We start from the raw sequence: 20,820 nt of genomic DNA, 5'->3' as shown, positions 1-20,820 counted from the left end.
GGAAAAAAGTCTTACTGTCTTCACTGAAATAAAACTATTCTTTGCGATTTTTAAAGAGTAAATTGCCTCAAATTATGTTATATTGTACAACACAGGTCAAATAGCTAGGCTTCATTCCTTAAGGGGGCCGACTATAGTTTCCATTGCGCATTATTTCGTGCATCATAGTAAAATGAAGCGTATTTACTGTTATAATGCAACTTTTTTCGCTTAATTATTAAAATTAAACAAAATTAAGAAATTATAGTTATAAAAGTGTAATTACAATTTGATATAACTGATTTTTAAACCGATTTTGCAATTGATAGTTAGGTTGACGTCGTTACAGTGTGTGTTTGACGTTAAAGAAAGGGGTAATAAAAATGTTATTAAAAAAAGTAATAATCATAGGCTCTTGAAATTTAAAACATAGAAATTTGAGAACATTTCCTTTATTTTTCTGATGTTTTCATAAGAATCCTTTGTGCCCATCATATTTTGTAGTACTCTATAAAAACAGTAAAATTCGTTAATTTTTTTGCATTTTGAGATGCCCCCTCTGGTAACAAGACGGTAGAATTTTGTGTTTCGTATACATATTGTATAATATAGTATTACTCATCAAATATTATAGTTTGAACAAAATGTCTATTGTAGTATTTGTTTAATTTGCTTTAAAGTGCTAAAAATGTACAGTTTCCTATATAATCCTATAGTAAATGTACCTGTATTTTGAGACGGTCCCTCAAAAATACCTGGACGGTAGATTCCCCCCAGACTTTGCATGTACACTGAAATTAATGCAAGTTATATATGGTATAAAAATGAAGAGTTTCGCTATTGTAGTTTTCACACAATAAAACTATACAATCGGCCCCCTTAAATACATAGCTATAGTGTACAAAATATTTCTTATCATGGAAAACACCATAAATCCCTTCTTATTTCATATAATGCTTATAAACATTGATTACAATGACTAGATGAAAAGATCTTCGATTTTTTTAGATACATAAATTTTACTTACTTTTATGAAGTACAAATATCAACTTTTTAATTACCGTTTCTAAAAACTAAAGAACCTTGGATCACACTGAGAAGCATAAGATAAAATTTGTTGCATGAAAAGATTTTAATTTCAAGCTTTATTTTGAGACGAATGATGAATTTTAATTAAAGAAAAAAGGCGTCGAGAAGTTTTTTTTAATTTAAAACTATCAAGACTGTGAATTTTAGAAGTGTGAAATCGCCATATGCCCTTGCACTTTCTTAATTATATCAATACATGTATTTTTACTCTCCAATTTGAAAATTTGCAAAAATGAGTATTACAAAAAGATATAAGAATTTAAATCTAAAAAAGTTTTAAAGAATAGAAATGCTAAAAGGCAAATTAAACAATTGCCTCCTGTGGCAGCAATTGCAAAATAAGTATAATGTTAGTTACAAACAGAGCTCGAGCCGTTTTACACACATTGATGTAAGGTGATTGACTTTGAAGAATGTCGACTCAGATCCCATGGCTCTGCTCCTATATTGTATTGTTTTATGGACTTTTGATATTGAATACTGCTCATTATCTCCATATGTTTCATTGAATATAAAAATTTCTACGTAAGTACTATTTGTTAAATTGACGTATTTTTTAAGATAAATAAAAAAGAAGGTTTACGGAACGAACTAAAAGTTTAAATATATTCATTAAAGTCGTTTTTTTTAAATAATAATAATAACGCACTAAATATGAACAAATATGTTAATTCATATTTTCTTTTTAAATGCAAGTACAGAGCACTCGCTTTTTGTAATATTATATGTGTGAATAAAATTCAAGATATTAGAAATTAACTTTTTGATCATGTTGATTGTAAACATGTTCAAAGCCGAGGTCAATATTGGTATTTTTCTGGTGAATAACAAACAATATTCAACATCAAAAGAGTCCATAATTGTTTTATTATATAGTCTGGCTTTGAATAAATAAGACATTGAAGGCTGCATGATGACACCATTGACATTTACCAATTCACGTCGTTTTAAATTCTAAAAAAAAAAGTACAGTTTGTAGCTCCGTGTTTTCCTTTTCGAGTTACGTGTGTAAGACGTCCAAATGTTAAAAAAATAATCCTGCCATAGGTTTGTCTAACATTTTTGCCTGCTCAAATAGATAGCTGGCTGCGGCCGTTTCAACCATTTTTTACAACGTTGATTGAGGTGTTGATTGTGACCTCACAATGCCGCTGCACGCGCACTGACCATCCGGTAAATAAGGCCTCAAATATGGTGAATACCCGGTATATAGCGTTTTGAACTGTTTGGTCGTCTTTATTAGGTTATATAGGGACCATCTATAGACTATATAATAATATGTTATACTGTAACAGCCTTACACTTTGATGTACAATGTAATCTTCGGGTTATAACTGAACGACATTCCAAAATACAATTTTTTAATACCTTTGTGTCTTTTCTATCATATTAGATATAAAAATTTTAAAATGTTTTGTAGATGTCGGAGCAAAACTGAAACAAATGATATGTTACTTTCTTATGTAAAGTAATATGAAAAACAATATGATCGTATTACTGAAGTTAACAAAATCTCATATGTTAAAAAATAAGTGACAATTGTAGAAGTGCTTTATTTCAAAGAAGGATATGGAGATAACGAACAGTATTCAACAATCATAAACAAAAATCTTAAATTACATTTTCGCATGAAAAGCATGATATATCTTTTCAATTTTTTTTAGAAATATGTCCTCATGAAATGACAATTGACTATTTCCGCACTCAAGAGGACTCTGAATTATATTTAGCAAGTAATGCACAATTTATTTTAATTTTTATTCGCTTGATCGGCATGAATTACTAATTCTTAGCGTATTTCTCAGTTTTAAGAGTTCAGATGATATACTTTGCACCCAGACAAAGATTTTCTGGAGGGTCAACTACTCTCTAAAAATGAAATCTTGTTCTAAAGTACCATGTCAAGCGTTGATGAAGCTGAAATATATTTGCAAATGCCTTTTAATTTATGCTTGAGTAAGTTTTAAAAATATTCATATTGTAATTAAATGTAAAAATCTATGACCTAATGTACTAAACAGTTTACACTGAATTAGATGTGTTTTTTTTTTTTTTTTTTTTTTTTTTTTTGTCCATTGCTTGGAATAATTGAAAACATCATCTTTGTCCCCTAAAAAAGACATACTTATTTAAAAAGAACCTTCGTTTTTATAAAAATAGCCTCTTAATTTTAAGAGATGTTCCTTTGTGTATATAACAGGAAGTTCTCCAAATCTTTTGTGGGTTACTTTGGTAACAAACATAAGTAGTCAAGATCTATGTTTTAAGTTAAGATAGCAATGAAACAAATAGTACAAGCAATTCGTCTCTTTTTGTTAAATTAAGATTTAAACGATATCTATGAGACTTTGGTAATAAATAAAAATGTTTTCTTGCAATTCATATTATTTGTAATTATTATGGGACGCTAAAATAATGAGTGTTGAAAAACTCATTTTTCATTAAATTTCATCAAAGTATATTGTAGAAAAGGATTTTTTTTGTATAAATTTGCAGAGAATGTAGTCTTTTAAATCATTATCATGGTTATTTCATCCAAATTGTATGGTATTTTAACATGTCTGTTTCACCATTTAGTCTCTTATCAATCCTATGTATTGGCATTTCAATTTGAAATTTAATGTCAAAAAATAGTGTGGAATAAATTTATATTTATATGTATAAACATTCATTTATGATTTTTACAACTCAAAGCAAATTGGGTACGTTGTGCATATTTAAACACTATATGTTTTTAAAATTGAGAAAACCTTACACACTAATCTTGAATATAATCAAATATCAAAATCAAGTCGACTTAAGAAATCCATTGATTATATCAATTTCTTAAGATTTACTGGATGAATAGACAAAACAGTTAGTACAGAAAATGGGTTTAAATGTTAGCATTCTCACCTTGAACCAAGCCTCCATCAAACTTATTTTCAGCTTTACTTTATATATTTACTCAAGGTAATGAGGGAAAATATACATATACATGTAACTTCAAAAAAGGATAAATCTATTCTAAGTTAACCCTAACCCCGACCTTTCTTATAAAATATTGTGCTTCCTAATCTTTTTAATGTATAAAAAAAAGACAATGAAACAATGCACAAGAAACAGGTATTTCAGCCTGTTCTAAATTCAAAATTAAGCAAATTCAGGAAGAGACATTACATAATGACCATTTTTTTTTCTTTACATATTCTCGAAAATCACTTGCAGTATTTCTCTCAGCTACACAGAGCAGAAAGCTTGTATAGTTACTAGACTAAGTATTCATCGGATCTAAGGATTATACATCCCAATTTCTAAGTCACGGATTTCTATTTGTAGTAGGGAACATATTCTATATAGAACAAATATGTTAATTTAATTCTGTCGGCTACTAAGAGTCTAAACTGGCAACCAGCCAGCATTCTTAGTCAATATTGGTATTTCCATGTTTTAGAAAATTCTCAAGTCCATCTCTGAGTGATGATTTTTTTAAAATTTGAAATTTCACAATGAAGTGCAAAACACATTTTAAAAGGTTTTCGATGAGCCTCACTTATTTCACACTTTGAACTTATAAATGGTTAAAGATGCCGGTTCTGTTACGCCATATATGGCCAATTTAAGTTATTACAATTGTGACTTTCTTGTATGTCATTGTTTGCGTTTTTAAGATACATTGCATAAATAGGAGAGCGTTAACATGTTTATTATAAGAAAATATGTTATTTCCCGGATTAATGTTTCCGCGATTTCGATTCTCTGTATATAATCGGTTGCGCCTCTCCCTTTTTCAAGATTCTTGATGGGAACTGTGGTTCGTAGGACGTAGCCTTAGGTCTAACTGCATAAGTATTCCCATCTCACTTTGTCAAAACACTTCCGTGTCTAAAAGTATGATAATTACTTCCAACACATTATACAATGTAATTATGTATAAAAGCAAATAAACAATACAATTGTTGTTTTTGAATCCACTTTCAATAACATTATTTTCACAATCAACTCCTGGAAATATAAATATACATGTATTCATAAATAATTATACTGATATAAATAATATCTATTGTTATAAATCAGCAGCACTATATTGCTTCAGTTTTTATGTCGATATAACGAACAACAATAAAATCATTTTAGCAAAGGGGTGTGCCTTATGTTTAAATAACAATATATTCAATTCAGAATATATGCATTAATGATAAAGTCTTAGAGTTGAAACATTTTATATTATTATGAGACAATGTGCATAAGAAACCTAGCAGCTCATGTCTGACCAGTTGTTTTTATTAACTTTCCAACAATCATTTGGAATTCACGTGGTTATGAATTGATCCGTTATGAGCAGACGCATTTGTTTATTTCATATTAAGCAGAATTTATCTAAAACATTTACAAGAGAAAAAACACTTGCTGTGTCCTTTAGCTCGACATTCAGATGCATCTACGACGTAACATTAGTTATCAAAAGCTACCTTTAGTAGCTTTAAGACACCATGGATGACACGTACGTGTATGTTCCATATTCGAATATTTTTCTTGAAAATAGATGATAGATAACTTAACATCAAAACTTTATGAAAAACATGATGAATGATGTATCTATCTTTCCTATCGTCAATATCCCTTACTCCTGTAGCAAATTACCCTCAACCCTTGCATATGGGATTTACAGGGTATGTCTCGAAGTTGATTCGATAACCGAGAGCATATTTTATGTACGATTAATTTTTAAAACAGAGGAAAGATGTTGACCAAAAAAGATGATGAAGCAAGGGTATATTAACAGACGCATTTGAAGTCGCAATTTTAGGAGTTCTTTGATCTTTTGTATGATCTTCTCAGTAAATACAATCTATCATTGGGTCAAATGCTGAGTGAGGGTTTTAAAATTAATTGTTAGGTTTATTAAACATTTTTTACGTTTAACCAGCATGACAAGAAGCACACGGAGGATGTGACCGGTCGACGGGGAATAGCACCTGATCCCTCCTCTAACTTTTAAGACGTGATTGCTATGCTCCTCTTTTGTTTTGTTTAAATGAAATGTAAGCTTGTAAACTGTTTGTTATCTTCCTATGCAATACTGGGAATTCCTTTAAATTTGTTATATAAATCTATTGTAGAAAAGCGCCGCAATTAGAATAAAAAAAAATACTAATTTGCAGAAACGGAATACATATGCGTAAATTGTTAAACGTGCAATATATGTCATGTCTGGTTTCCCTGACAATTGAGAAAAGTAGGAAAACGCCAGAATGCTAGAGACAGGAAGATACGGAAAATATTTTTCAGTGCCCAAAAAAATGCAAAAATAGAAAATATTAACAAAATTTCCATATCTGACGTCCGTCCGACCACGAATGGAAACAAGAACGAGAATTTTCCAAATTGATTCAATGCACTTGCAAACTCACTGAGGTAGTATTAGTTTATGACCAAAAGTATGCTCTTTTATCAAATTCAAAGAACTATCATAAATCATGTTATTTTGGAAGTTGACGTCAGAAGAATATAAGTAATTTAGTTTAAGAAATTAAACCTAATCAGAATTGAATGTCGTAATGCAATTTTAATGATTTTCTCATTAACATGTTTATTAAGTAACATGGACAATGATATTATTGCCCAAAGAGTTAAATTATGAAATGACTAAAATTTCCATTGGTATATGGATTTCACTCTTATTTATCAGTAATTAAAGAGGCTGCTGAATTTTTTAAAAAGAAAAATGAGATATTTTTTATTTTCAAATATCAACTGCTTTTTATTCTTCAAGCACATGTCATGACATAAGCACTGTTAATTGTACATTCTTGAGTTATAATGTAAAAGGTGTAGAAAGCAAACAATGATTGATCTCAAAAATTCGATAAACAATGAAAAATTGAGAAGAGGGTAAAACATAAAATAAAAAAAAAAACTTTCTGAAGTGGGCTCAGGTGCCTAGGAGGAGTAAGCATCCCTTATTGACAAGTCACAACCGCCAGAAGCCTTATTTATTGATCGGGCTTTCCTCGGTCAAATTCAATGTAAATCAAGGCACGAAACAAGTCAGCCAAAATTCGACCTATAGTGATATGTAATACGTACACACTAAAAAGATTATTTAGCGACCATACAATTTACGAGATGCTGACTTTAAGGAAGCTCTAAACACTGTACACTAAAGAGTTCTAATTTCAGGGTAGTTTTATGCCATTAGAGTGATCTGCCCTTATAAGTGTAGTAGAAAAAATGGTTATTTACAATTAATTACAGAATTTTTTTCCTTAGCATTATATTAGGGGAATAAGTAATTGAATTCATAATTTCCATTTATTTCCCTAAAGTAAGTAAACAATGATGTTTCTGTTCCAACACAGTCCATTGTCTTTGAACATTTTTCCTGCAGAAATGATATTCTATTATACTTTATATGATATATTGTTCTCCAAGTTTAAAACGCACTTTTTGTTAGTGTTTAGAGCTTCCTTAAACGAAGTTGTTGAAATACCCGTAATATTACCTTTTCAGTGAGTAGCATAACTCGTTTTAAAAACTTATCGTACTCAGAGTAAGTTCTTGAGTTGCAGATAAATTTAGAGACATACGAGGGCTGTTCAATAAATAATGTCCTGAACTGTATGACAAACAATACAGATATCATATGACGTTAAACTTGCTCTCAAATCTTTAATGAATTTTCATACCCATTTCACACATAGTTTCATCGTTTAAGCAGGGGGGGGGCATTATAAATGAATGGTAAAGAATCAGTTTTCTAGGGGAAAATAAAAGCTTCATGGTAACATTTTCCTGAAATGTTTTAGTATATACATTTTTTATACAAATGAGCTTTTCAATGTAAAAAATTATATACCATCAGGGGGTGCCGTCCTTGCCAACAAAAATTATAACAACGTATGTACTGTTCGCCAAATTTCAACAAATAATATTTGATGATGTATGATTAACTTTCATGGTGTAGCAAATTTGAAAAATTGTTTTTACAAGGTTAATTACACAGTTTGTAATAGACTATATTTTGAAAAATGAAAAATGACTTAGCATTATATTTTAGATATCAAGAATAAGTTTGTTTTATATTGAATTCATAATTTCCATTAAAACAAAATTTACCATAAGATGCACTTGATAAAAACGGTGAAGATCTGACAAGAGCAAAGGTACATGTATACAAGAGCACAAAGACAGATTTATATTCAATTTTCTTAAATATTAGTGGTATTGTTGTTCAAATTCGTATTCAGGGAGACTGTTTAATTACTGGAGGAGTTTAGAAAGCAATTTTTTGCAAAAAAATCGAAAGGTTTATTAGAGGAAGGACCCAGAATCAGGAATTCACTACATTGAATTTCTTCATGACAGAGTCCAAACCCGCATGCCCTGAAGAGTAAAGGGGTTTTCGGGATAAACAGAAAGTAATTTTTTTTTTACATTAACAATATTCGCTAGATCTTTGACCTTCTGACTTGTTTCTGTTTCCAAACTTGAAAAAAAAAACCTTTCAGAAGGAAGAAACAAGTCCAGGAAATCACTGTATCTGCCATTTTCCAGTAGACTAAGGGTTATACCCAAAAACGAGTTCTAAAATCAATCAGAAATTGGATAAAAATGTTACGGGCATGTGTTTTAATTAAAATAGATTAATAAGTAAAATCATAAAGTCTAAATCGTTGAAAAGAGTCTTTTGCTTCTTTCTGAGCACCGAGGACATTATTTATTGAACAGCCCTCGTAAACACGATAAGCAGATAGTAGTGGAATATACATGTAATAACATTAAAATGGAAATTAAAGTAGATGTTCAAGTCATCTACATTGTCATACATTCTTTATAGATGTGAGTTAACTTAATCGTCTTTATTAGTTAAACATTGAAATATGAAAAGATGTGGCAGACTCTGTGAAAAATTTTCTGAAATATCGCATCATGAAAGATACCTTCCAACGAAAAATTTCAAAGTTTCAGATCATAAATGTAAAAGAATTTTCTTTTCAATAGTAAAAATTTACTATGTTGAAAGAAAAACAATACTTTATTATCCTATCCTTGGACATGATTTTTTAATGCAGTTTTGTCATTTTTCGGCGCTGCATTTCGACAAAACCAAGATAAGTATGGAAAATGGAAAATATTTAGAAAAATACTCATCTGTAAGAAGTCAATTTGAACATTTCAACTAAATAGTGTGAAAGAAAGCTCGATTGATTAATTTGTGAATACCTATTGTAGAATCATACACATGTAACATCATACAATTTATAAAAATGCCACATCGAGCTTTAAAACTTAAGATAATGATTTTAGAGAATATGCACCCTTAACATAAAATATTTAATAATATAAGGGTTATGTCTCGCACTGAAGCTGGATAATTTTAAGTTTTATTGCAAGAAAAATATAACCTTAATTTGTGCGAAAAACCATGTGAGTTTAAGAAGCGCGTTGAGCTCTATATTTGTTTAATAAAGAGAAAGCTCATGAAAGAAAATCAGAGGTAGGAACCTTTTCTTTGGGCTTGCTAATATCTTGTGAATCATGGGACTTAGTATGAATAGTAAAACCCCCAAAAGAACCACTGGGAACTTATCGAATTGAGAGGAGGCATTTACGTAAACATTGAATTGCTTTTCAAAGCAGAATAATAGAAGCTTCGGCAAAAGAACGGTAACTTTGCTTTAAAAATTATATATATTCTAGCTTTTTAAGCGCTTTTAAGCGCAGCGCAAAGCGCTTTCTGTCAGCGTAAATATATATATATATATATATATATATATATATATATATATATATATATATATATATATATATGTAACTGCAACTGGAAATCCCTGACTCTCTTTCTGCTATTTAAGCTTTACGTGCATTTCTTATTGGAGGCAATTAGTAAGATAAAGGGATATTCTACAGTTACCCCCCGTTCACACAGAGCTGCGACTCTGCGGCGATCATCCCGATCAAGCCACGATCTGAAAATTTTTTGGATTGGTGCAGATCGCAGCCGATCGGCGTCAAAATAGAGCACTTTGGCAAATTATGGTCTTCGTTACGACCGTACTACGATGTCCCTACGTCAAACGCGCTGCTAACAAGCTTCTACTACGATGTTACGCAGACCGTTGCCGACAAGCAGCCGTGTTTAGTGCGTTTATGCTACGCTGCCACTACGACATTGAAGACCATTCTACGACGATACACAGACCTAGATGACTGTACCGCGATGTCGCTACGGTCGTGCCGATCATATTACGATTGCATTACGCTTCTAGTACGATTTTGGTGATGATGAAAATATATCTTGAAACTGCAGATTTCTGTAGTACAATTTTAGTGATGATACATATTTTGCGACCGCAGTTTTTTTTTCCGGCCTTTACCACATGGTTTAGGGCATTTTCAATGATTATAGCTGTAACAAGATGTGAAAATGCTCAATTGTAAATGATCATCAAGTATAGTGTCACCCTTTACATATAGTTAACAGATGATGATTGGTCAAATATCAGCGGCATAAGAACAAACTCTTGTCTGATAGGTCGTGATATGATCGGCGTAAGGTCATTGTAGGTCTTCGTAGGATCTTCAGGCACGTAGATAGATCGTAGTGAGAACGTAGTACGAACGTAGAGGAAGCGTTGTATGTGCGTGCTTTGTAAGTTCCTACGCTTTCACGGCGCTTTTACTACGATCATGAAGATCTCTCTACGATTCTTCCGCGCTGCTTGTACGATTACGGCGCTTCTACTGCGCCCAATTTACGACTTCACCCCGATTCTTGTTGGCCACGATCCCGCTACGCTTGTTTTGAACATGTTCAAAATAAGCGTGGTGAGAGCGTAGAGCTCTCCGATCATGAAGACTCTACTGCGATCATACTACGCTTCTGACGACCCCACGACGTTACTCCTGCGATTTGTCACGATCGGCCACGCTTTTGACCACGCTTTGATCGTAGTAGAAGCGGCGTCTATGTGTGAACGGGGGGTTAGTAGTTAAGAGCAGTTCTTATCATGCTCTTCTCTATACATTGTAGTTCATTTAAATCGGCACACATAACTTGTGTGCCATTTCGCTTACAATTGCTGCATCTTCAGCGCAAATACTTAATTAAAAACAGTGTATTATTTATCATCATAGTGATTAAATAAGTACATAATTTAAAACTAAGATGGTATTTTATAAGTTTTTGTTTTATAAGAGTTATTCGGTATAAAAAAAAATTCGCAAAACTGATTTACAGTGTACTATTTACATTATATGGTGCGTTAAATTCTAGACTTGTATCCATACTTTTAGGAGGTTTGATGATATATTTTTAATCCAAAGAAGAGAAGAATAAAATATTTATTGTAAAAAAGTAATATTTACAAATCTATTAGACATGCATATTGTGATATTAACACAAATGTTACTGTAAATACGCCATACATGTAAATCATATATTTGAAAATCAGAGATTAAATGATCGAAAGATAAACATAATGTATATTTAACTATTATCTCTGACAAAAAGGGCGTTAATTCTTTTGGCTGTCAGTGCTGCACATAAATGAGAGAAATTTTTTCGTCATTTCAAGTGTTCAAAATTATTTTTAAATATGCATTTTCCAACAAATGTATACCCATATTTAGAGTCTAAATTTCATAGGAAAACTCGATTACCATCTCCCCTCCAATATATTGCAATTTATATGCTAATATTACTCCTTATAGATTCCTACAAGGCGACGGGGAAAGGAATTATTCTTACACGGAGAAATATTTTCTTGCAATTTCAATATAAGTGGAATTCATTGATCTTTTGACAGACAAAAAAATATAAAATAACAAGATGTGTTTGTGAAACACTATGCGCCCGGTGGCAACAAAGTTAAAAAAACCCCCATATTTTTAGCTTATAGGTCACAGTCAAGGTCACAAGGTCATTGATTTTGGTGTCATTTAAAAGAACTTGATTAGTAAAGTATGCATACCAAAAATGAAGTTTCTATCTCTCATGGTTCAAAAGTTATGGTGAAGGTTCGATAAAGCTATTTTTCATGTGAAAGGGCTTAATTAGTGGAGTATGCATGCCAAATATTAAGTCTCTATCTTTCTTTGTTCAAATGTTATGGTGAAGGTTAAAGTTTGCTGACAAAAAAGCTATATTTATAGCTTATAGGTCACAGTCAAGGTCACCAGGTCATTGAACATGGTGTCATTTAAAAGAGCTTTAATCAGTGGTGTAGGCATACCAAATATGAAGTCTCTATCTTTTATGGTTCAAAAGTTATGGTGAAGGTTAAAGTTTGCAGAAATAAAACTATTTTTAGCACATAGCAGACAGACAGACAGGCAAGACAAAAACAATATACGCCTCGGATCTTTCGATCCGGGCGCATAAAAAGGCACAAGACAATGTTGAATTTCGTGTCCCAACGGGAGGTTTTCAGGGCTCATATATTTGACTATGTAAATATTAAACAACTGTGCTCGCCCTAGCGCTGTCGCACGGTCAACATGTTGCTTAAAATTCAATACAAAAGGAAATTTATATTCAAAATAATTTTGATGAATTTCAAATCAACATGCTTAGCGCTTCCCAGTACTTTCAGTACTTTGATTTAAAATTATTTGCCTGCCAAATTTCCAAATTTTAAATTAAGTTTAAAGTTAAATTACATATATATATATATATATATATATATATATATATATATATATATATAATTTCTTTTTTTTTATTTATATATATATATATATATATTATATATTTTTGCAAAAAGGTTTTTTTTCAGTGACATTTTACTTTTTGATCAGTCTCATCTATGATAAAAATAACATTATTTTTTATCATTATTGCTTTTGATCAAATTAATTAACTTATACTATACTTGCCAGAATATTCAGTACTTTGTGCTTTTAAATGTACTGATACATGCATATCAAGTTTATACAAATGACTGTATATTTTTATCAAAACTGCACATATTAGCTACATCTTGACACATTATTGAAACAATACAAATCTGACCAGAGCAATCACAAGATTTCTGTTTAAACAAATTGTATACAATAATATTTTATGTTAACTGTGCAAAATAAGTTCGCATATGGAGAGGAAGAGGAAAGTGTAACTTGTAGATTTATGAATTGTCTCAAATCATTGTGATATCTTGTGTATCTTATGTATCATTTATTAGTTAGTTGATGACAGGTATTTTTTTTCAGCTTAAGGCCCTTCTCTCCCTTAATATTATACTACGCCATGTTGAAATCAAAAGTTAAAAAAAGAGAGAAGAACGAAAAGATGTTTTATTTTCCTTGCAAAATATGAATCTTAAGTAGGCAGTTTCAAAATGAAATTATTTTGATGATAAGAAGGATGTTTAACATTAAAGTGTGTCATTAACTTCCCCTGATATTATTTTGTTTCAGTCATCGAACTTCTTCCTTCTATAACACTCAAAATTATCTATAATTTTAACTATTTCTTGCTCATTAATTTCTTTCTAAAAGTCCTGCTCTCAAATACGGTTTCATGAAAGATTTTTTTTAAAAAATCAAATCTTTGTTTCACTTTTTTAATTATGTCTAACTTGTTAAATTTCTTTAACAACAAATAACATTTCATGTACGTGTAATGTGAAAATACAATAATATAAAAACAAACAAAGAAATAATGGATTTTTTTCACCCTGAGCGGGCTCTGTACTGTATATGCGTGTATATGTATATAAGTAACAAATATGATAACCAAAAAACATAACATTGCTATCAGTGTCTCTAATATACACTGTATAGAATTGCACACTAATGAACAATTTCTAGTTTTGTTCAATAATGACCACCAGTTTTGTTCAATGATGACCACCATGGTGACCAAAACCATGGTGACCAAATCCATGGTGACCAAAACCATGGTGTCCTCCATGGTGACCGAACACACCGTGATGACCTCCTAACACATGACCTAAGCCATGATGCCCAAAGCCGTGATGCCCATGATGTCCATCCACGTAAACCACTGCTGGCGGTGCCACTACAGGTTGTACTGGTGGGGGTGGGGGTGGTCCATATTGTCCATAAGGCTGCCCCGCTGGTTGGTAAGGATTGGGTCCGTAATTGTAAGCTGGTGGTTGAGCAGGATATGGACTGTTATACGGCTGAGGTGGTGCGCTATATGGGGGCGGGGCACTTGGTTGTGGTGCTGGTTGAGGATAGGGTTGGTTTGGTGGGGGTGGATGAACCGTTGATTGTGACTGTCTTGAGTAATCCATTCCCATGTGTCAAAAATTGTCCAACTGATAACTAAATTGAAAATAAATACTTTTAATAAATTTCTAAATTAAAATTCCAATTGATAACTGTATTTGCAACAAATTTGATATGAGGAAGGATATGGAGATAACGAACAGTATTCAATCTGGAAGTCCATAAAACAATACAAAATAAGAGCAGAGCAAACACGGACCTCCGAAACATCAGAGGTGGGATCAAGTGCCATGGAGGAGTGAGCACCCCCTGCTGACAAGTCACATCCGCCGTGTGTTCCTTGTCATGATCAGGAAATAACAGAAAAATCCGTCGTCAATTCAGTGTATAAATAATGGACTAACAATTGGTATGAAAAACGTCAGTCAGCATTTGACTCAATGATAATTTGTATTTGCTGACAAGGTTATTGTATCGACCATAGAACTTACGAAATGATGACTTTAAACGAGACTGTTGATATTCTTGTTTCATCAACTTGCTTGTCAATAATTTACTTCGTTTTAGAAATTGTTCACACGTAGAGCATGCTCCTGCGTATCGAATCAACTGAGATATATACACTCCGTATGCAGGTGATGAAGTATATTGCTGCATAAGTAAGGGAAGTTGACGATAGAAAAGTTAGTCATCAAGTTTATCATATAGCTTGGTTGCTAGGTTACCATTAACGTTTTTTTTTCAAGTAAAATATCCAATTATAAAACAAATGTGTCAGACTCTGTCGTGTCTTTAATCTCAAGCTCTCCTGGATATATCGTATCGACGTAGGAATGGAAATTACCATTGTTGATTGATACGTCATCGATATATCTGAAAGTCGAGTTGAAGGCCACAGCAAGTGTTTTCTTCTTTTCACGCATAAGATTTTGCATGAATTCTGCTTCATATGAATACAAAAATAGGTCTGCTAATAACGGAGCCGAATTGGTACCCATGGGAATTCCAATAGATTGTTGGAAGACCTGGTCTCCAAAAACCACATAGATATTGTCAATCAGACACTCAAGCATCTTCTTGATGTCAACTTTAGAGTACTTGTGTGTGCAATCAGAATCTGTTTTAACAAAATAATTTTGCAAATGACCAATGACCAGGTAATATGACCAATGACCTGGATATAGTTGATATGATAGGGGATGCCTACACCTCTTTGGTACCTGATCCCACATCTTCTGTGTTTAGAGGTCTGTGATTGCTCTGCTCCTGATTTATTATTATTTCAATAGATTTTTGCTTCATTACCATTCGGTATCTCCATTTTCATTTAATGATCATGTGAGCTAAAAAGAATTTTAACTGCGTATATGTAAAGCACAAATTTGGGAAATCCTTTTTGTATTAGATCACATAGTGATTCAATTCACTGTTGTCTTATCATTAAAAGACTAAAAAATTGTATTAAATATCTTTCTCCCGAGTTCTGCATTAATTTTACATCTTGGAAAAAAATCTTCTAGATAACAATATTGTATATTACAGATGCTATTAATAATACTGAATAATGTTTATCCTCCATGTACACTTTTATACCTGTGTGTAGATATAAAAATGGGCATTAGATTATAAATATATGTTTAAATTCAATGTCCTGGTCATTCTCCGTTTTCATTTTTATCTCTACAAATAGATGTACGTAATATATGAATCATCCTTCCTTGGATTACCTGCGTTTCGCTGTATCTTATTTTAAATCATAAATCTTTCGCCAGACCACGAAAATACATGACTTTCCCCGTCGTCTGCTAAGCCTACCTCCTAACCTTGATTCTTTGTTTACAAACTTCGCATAAATCCAATACTGTTGTGAGCAAGATACGAGTGTGTTACACACATAATTTAGGTTCACTGCGAGTTTACATTTACCTAACATTTCCCTACCGATCAATAAGAATGGTAAATATACAATGAAACAATAACAAGATCCTGGTTATTAATATTGGTTATTAATTGTAAAACCATCATGATCATCTCTATACATACCTTCTTTAGTTTAGAACTGCTGTATTTGTCTTCCTCTGTACTTAAAACACACTTGTAAACATCGGTCACGTGGGATGACTGCGTAGATGTGCAAATCGTCATCGGAAAATGCTATCATTGATTGAAATATCTAGGGTGTGTAAATTTCCTTCCTGTTTTAAATGATTTAAAAATTGAAAGGACGTGCAAGATATCAAACATTATAATATGAATCATAAAAAAATATAAAATAACTTATTGTACTGGTTGATTCATTGAGCAAGAGTGAAAACCGTAGGAGATACATGGAATTGATGAAATGATACCGTACAAACATTTTCTTAAAAATTTATATATACATTTGTATTATAATTTTAAAAGATTGAACGTGATATTGTCCAAAATCCTAAGGCGTTTAAAAATCAATACAGTATTTTTTTTCATTTAATTATCTGTGCGATAATTTTTTTAACAAGAACTCTCAGAAGTCTTCTTTCCACCACATATGTAACTAATTTAACAAATAAAAAAACGTGCTTTTCATTCGTTGAACCTTCACCATGTTCAACATGAAAACAACAATTAAAAACTGAAAATTGTTTCAGTGCTTTATTCTGTTAATTATTATTAAATACAGTATAATAAACACAGTGTATACATAGAACTTAATCAGAGGTAATAATTACTAACTTAGAAGGTAAACTAAAATCCATATTACATTTGAAACAAACATTCAAAGTTGAATTCAATAATTTTCTCTTAAGGGTCTAATGTAATGTTATATTGACACAATTTTAGATACGATAGATGTTCGTTGATGAAGGATATGGAGATAACGAACAGAATTCAATCTGGAAGTCCATAAAACAATACAAAATAAGAGCAGAACAAACGTGGTCCTCCAAAACATCAGAGGTGGGATCAGGTGCCATGGAGGAGTGAGAACCCCCTGCCGACAAGTCACACCCTCCGTGTGCTCCTTGTCAGGATAGGGAAATAACGGGAACATCCGTCGTCAATTCAGTGTATCAATAATGGACTAACAATTAGTATGAAAAACGTCAGTCAGCATTTGACTCAATGATAATTTGTATTGGCTGACAAGGTCATTGTATCGACCACAGAACTTACGAAATATTGACTTTAAACGAGACTGAGTGTATTCTCGTTTCATCAACTTGTTTGTCAATAATTTACCTCGATTTAGAAATTGTTCAAACGCAGAGCATGCTCTTGCGTATCGAATCAATTGAGAAATATAAACTCCGTATGCAGGTGATGAAGGTATATTGCTGCATAAGTAAGGGAAGTTGACGATAGAAAAGTTAAAGTCATCACGTTTATCGTAGAGCCTGGTTGTTAAATTACCATTAACGTCTTTTTTTCAAGTAATATATTTAAATATGAATCAGATGTGTCAGACTCTGTGGTATCTCTATCTGGAACTCACTAGGATATATCGTACCCGATCATGACATTTTATAAATTGTTGAAAAGTTGAACTTTTTGCTATTACTTATTTTAGTAAAACTTTGTTATTTCAATATTTCGAAAAGTTCCTTTTAGTGTTTAGTATACTCATCGGTACACACCTTCTTGAATATATTGGTAAACAGTATTTCTGAAATTTTTCCTTCAATGCTGTTATCATTGTACTCAGGAGGAAAGAAAAAAGGAATGGTAGAACTGCCATGTATCTTTATTTTTAAGGATTTTATGAAGTTTGGGAATCCAAGAAATGAAAAACTGCATATATTTGATGAAAAAAAAAATAATCATATTCATGATGTTGCTAGCGTAATGTCGGAATAGGCTTTGCGGTCTGTGTAGAAGTGTGTTTTAATATACTGAATAATCATAATTAGTTTTTACTTTACTAATCTACATTTTTATATTAATTCATTATTCTTTTAAAGTTTACCCAGCTAGAGTTTATATATTTATTATGTAATTTGCACACTTGACAGTATGTAATACATGTAATAAATACCATGTCACTCTGTCCATGAACATGTGTATAATATTTTTACGATATTGTGAATCTAGATAAATATCAGACCCTTTTATACATTTATTTAATCGAGTTCTATATCAAAATATCATTAAAAATGCCCGTAATTACGTACACGTTTGGTATGCACAAACATTGTATGTTGAATGATATTTCTGTAATTTCCTTTGCTATAAAGCATACAATTTCTTTACAACATGATCATGTTTGTTCACTTTCATTTGGCTCCAATGAATCTCTTCTTTATTTCTAAATAATATTAGTTGCCATTTATTTCTAGACCTTGTAGCTATTGATATCAGAAAAGTTGAAGCTTCCTGTAATTCCAAATATGGAAGATTTGTTAAAAATTACAATGTGTGTTTTATTACTTTATCAATGTGTATAAAATGGGAATTAATAATTCCAAAGTTTAATGAATAACAATAAAATGATTCTTTGTTATTTTTTTATACTTGCAATTTTGGAAGAAAAATTACAATTCCATTACCTCATTTAAACATGGGCTACTTTTCAAATATTCACGTCTGCACAAAAATGACAAGCGAATCAATACAATATGTTTAAGCTATCTACAATAGAGATTTATTTTCAAATGAATTATAAATACCCAGTATATTTTTTTGGTTCCTAGTATTTTTATAAGTCTTATATAATAGTCCAATCCACACTTTGCAAAAGTTATGTCCCTTGGCCGCCATCTTAGGGGATAAACCCATACAATCCACACAGTAGCCTTTGTAGTTTGCAGGTTTGTAACTTCGTCATTTGACTTTAAAAAAGCTCGGCCTTTCATGTACTGATTGCCCCAATATGGGTCTACCCACACATTGAAAGAAAAAAAATTAAACACAATGGATTTATCAGAGCACGCCCAAATATTTGGTAGCATAAAGAGAAGAAATGAAGTTTCTTTCCCTATTGACCTTCTGGTTGACCCCGCAAAGGGAAACAACTTTTGCGAAGTGTGGATTGGACTTCTTAGAAATGGATCCGTCATTGCTTGCCTCGCATCACTTCCAGTGTCATGTCATGTTGCATTCAAGACTCTTTATAACTAATGAGACTTTAATTAGCTGCCACTGGGAGTAAAGTAACATATGTCCTTCATTATGAAACACGTGTCAGTGATGTTTATCAATGATGGCCGCCATGATGACCCCCATGGTGACCTCCATAATGCCCACCATGATGTTCTCCAATGATTGGTGGATAAGTTCCGTGGTGTCCCCAAAATCTATGGCGACCATGACGGTAAATCATAGAAAAGCAGCAACCTATCAAAAGAACTCCGAAGATAGATCCAATTATTATTCCCGCTATAATGCCTGCAGACCTATAAAATAGAAAAATAAATTGTTGAATGGTAATGTTTGAATATTGCTAACCCTTCTTTTATACTTTAATTGATATTAAAATTTACAATCTTTTCTCTTTGTTACTATATGATTTTAATCTGAGCAATGTAATTTTGTCATGTACATGTATAGTAATAAAGTTTGCAATTGAATACTGCATCCTGATTTTGTCATTGACGTCTTTAGCGCATATAGGGCAGTTTACATTGAATAAAGTACATGAAATAAGTTTTTTTATAGCATTTTAAAAGAAGGAATGAATAAATTAAAATATGAGACACGTTCTACCTACAGAGATGCCATCCTGCAAAAGTGAAGGTATAAGTCGTCCAAGCAGGAACTAAAGGATTAAACACCCTGTCAATACACATTAAATGCACTAGTATATGTGAAAGTAGCATATCTAATGTTTTATCTTACTTATATTTATAAACTTAAAGCCATGTTAACACATGGGATGATATTTCTATAGAGATAAAAAATAATTCTTACAATTTTCATAGAATATTTTACAAATGAGTACTTAAAAAATTATTTTTGAAATAAATTTCAAGAGATAAATTTATTTGCACTTACTAATTATGATTTCCGGTAGATTCCTTTTATACATACAATCTATCCTCTTATCTGAAGTTTCCTTTGGTACATGTATGGTCTTTCTATTCCCTTAAAACTTAAAAAAAAAACAGTCGAAATACATACGATTCTTTTTCTTCAAACTGCACTATACACAAACATCACGCGACATGAGCGTCACTTCAACTCGTGCGCAGGAAATTCTCTCTCTGTCTCCCATTATCGTAAATAATACTCCTATTGTCAGTCATTAATAGAAAATTTACAGTTCGTAAATTATCCCCAATTTTATTTATCATCGCAATCAATTTCATATCAAATGCTCTATTTTACTTAATCTTTAACATGTGTTATTGACAAATATTCATGTACTGATAGAAAGCGAAGATTTGTGCAATTTCATAATAAAGAATAAGTTATGAGTTATGAAAAATCTTGATTTCCAGAAAAATAATGTAAAGAGTGGTAGATCAACAATGAAAGGGGTGAAAAAAAGAGAACATCAACAATGAAGTGGTTTAAAAGAAACAGTGGTAATGGTTTGAAACTATTGTAATTATTATTCTGGCTAAATTCGTGAGCTTTGGGGATATGTATTAGTTCAAGATA

The 20,820-nt window shown here is 31.7% G+C and overlaps 1 protein-coding gene and 1 long non-coding RNA gene across 2 annotated transcripts; both read right to left on the bottom strand.

Moving 5' to 3' along the window:
• Positions 1–13,469: 13,469 nt before the first annotated feature.
• LOC134268795 (protein kreg-1-like) lies at positions 13,470–16,361 on the bottom strand. The gene is made up of 2 exons (XM_062751044.1): positions 16,288–16,361; positions 13,470–14,340 (listed from the first exon to the last, which is right to left on the bottom strand). Exon 2 carries the CDS (start codon positions 14,313–14,315, stop codon positions 13,890–13,892), a length of 426 nt encoding a protein of 141 aa, XP_062607028.1. The 5' UTR covers positions 14,316–14,340; positions 16,288–16,361; the 3' UTR covers positions 13,470–13,889.
• Positions 16,362–18,708: 2,347 nt separating this feature from the next.
• Positions 18,709–20,354, bottom strand: LOC134268794 (uncharacterized). Its single transcript, XR_009992435.1, has 3 exons — positions 20,212–20,354; positions 19,928–19,992; positions 18,709–19,613 (listed from the first exon to the last, which is right to left on the bottom strand). It is a non-coding gene; the product is annotated as an uncharacterized LOC134268794 (long non-coding RNA).
• Positions 20,355–20,820: the final 466 nt, after the last annotated feature.

The sequence above is a fragment of the Saccostrea cucullata genome, unplaced genomic scaffold, assembly GCF_032062105.1.
Source record: "Saccostrea cucullata isolate Sc308-1 unplaced genomic scaffold, CSIRO_AGI_Scuc_v1 ctg883, whole genome shotgun sequence".
In the NCBI taxonomy this organism is placed as follows: Eukaryota; Metazoa; Mollusca; class Bivalvia; order Ostreida; family Ostreidae; genus Saccostrea; species Saccostrea cuccullata.
The sequence above is the reverse complement of the archived record's forward strand: the minus strand, read 5'-3'. Positions and strand labels throughout refer to the sequence as shown.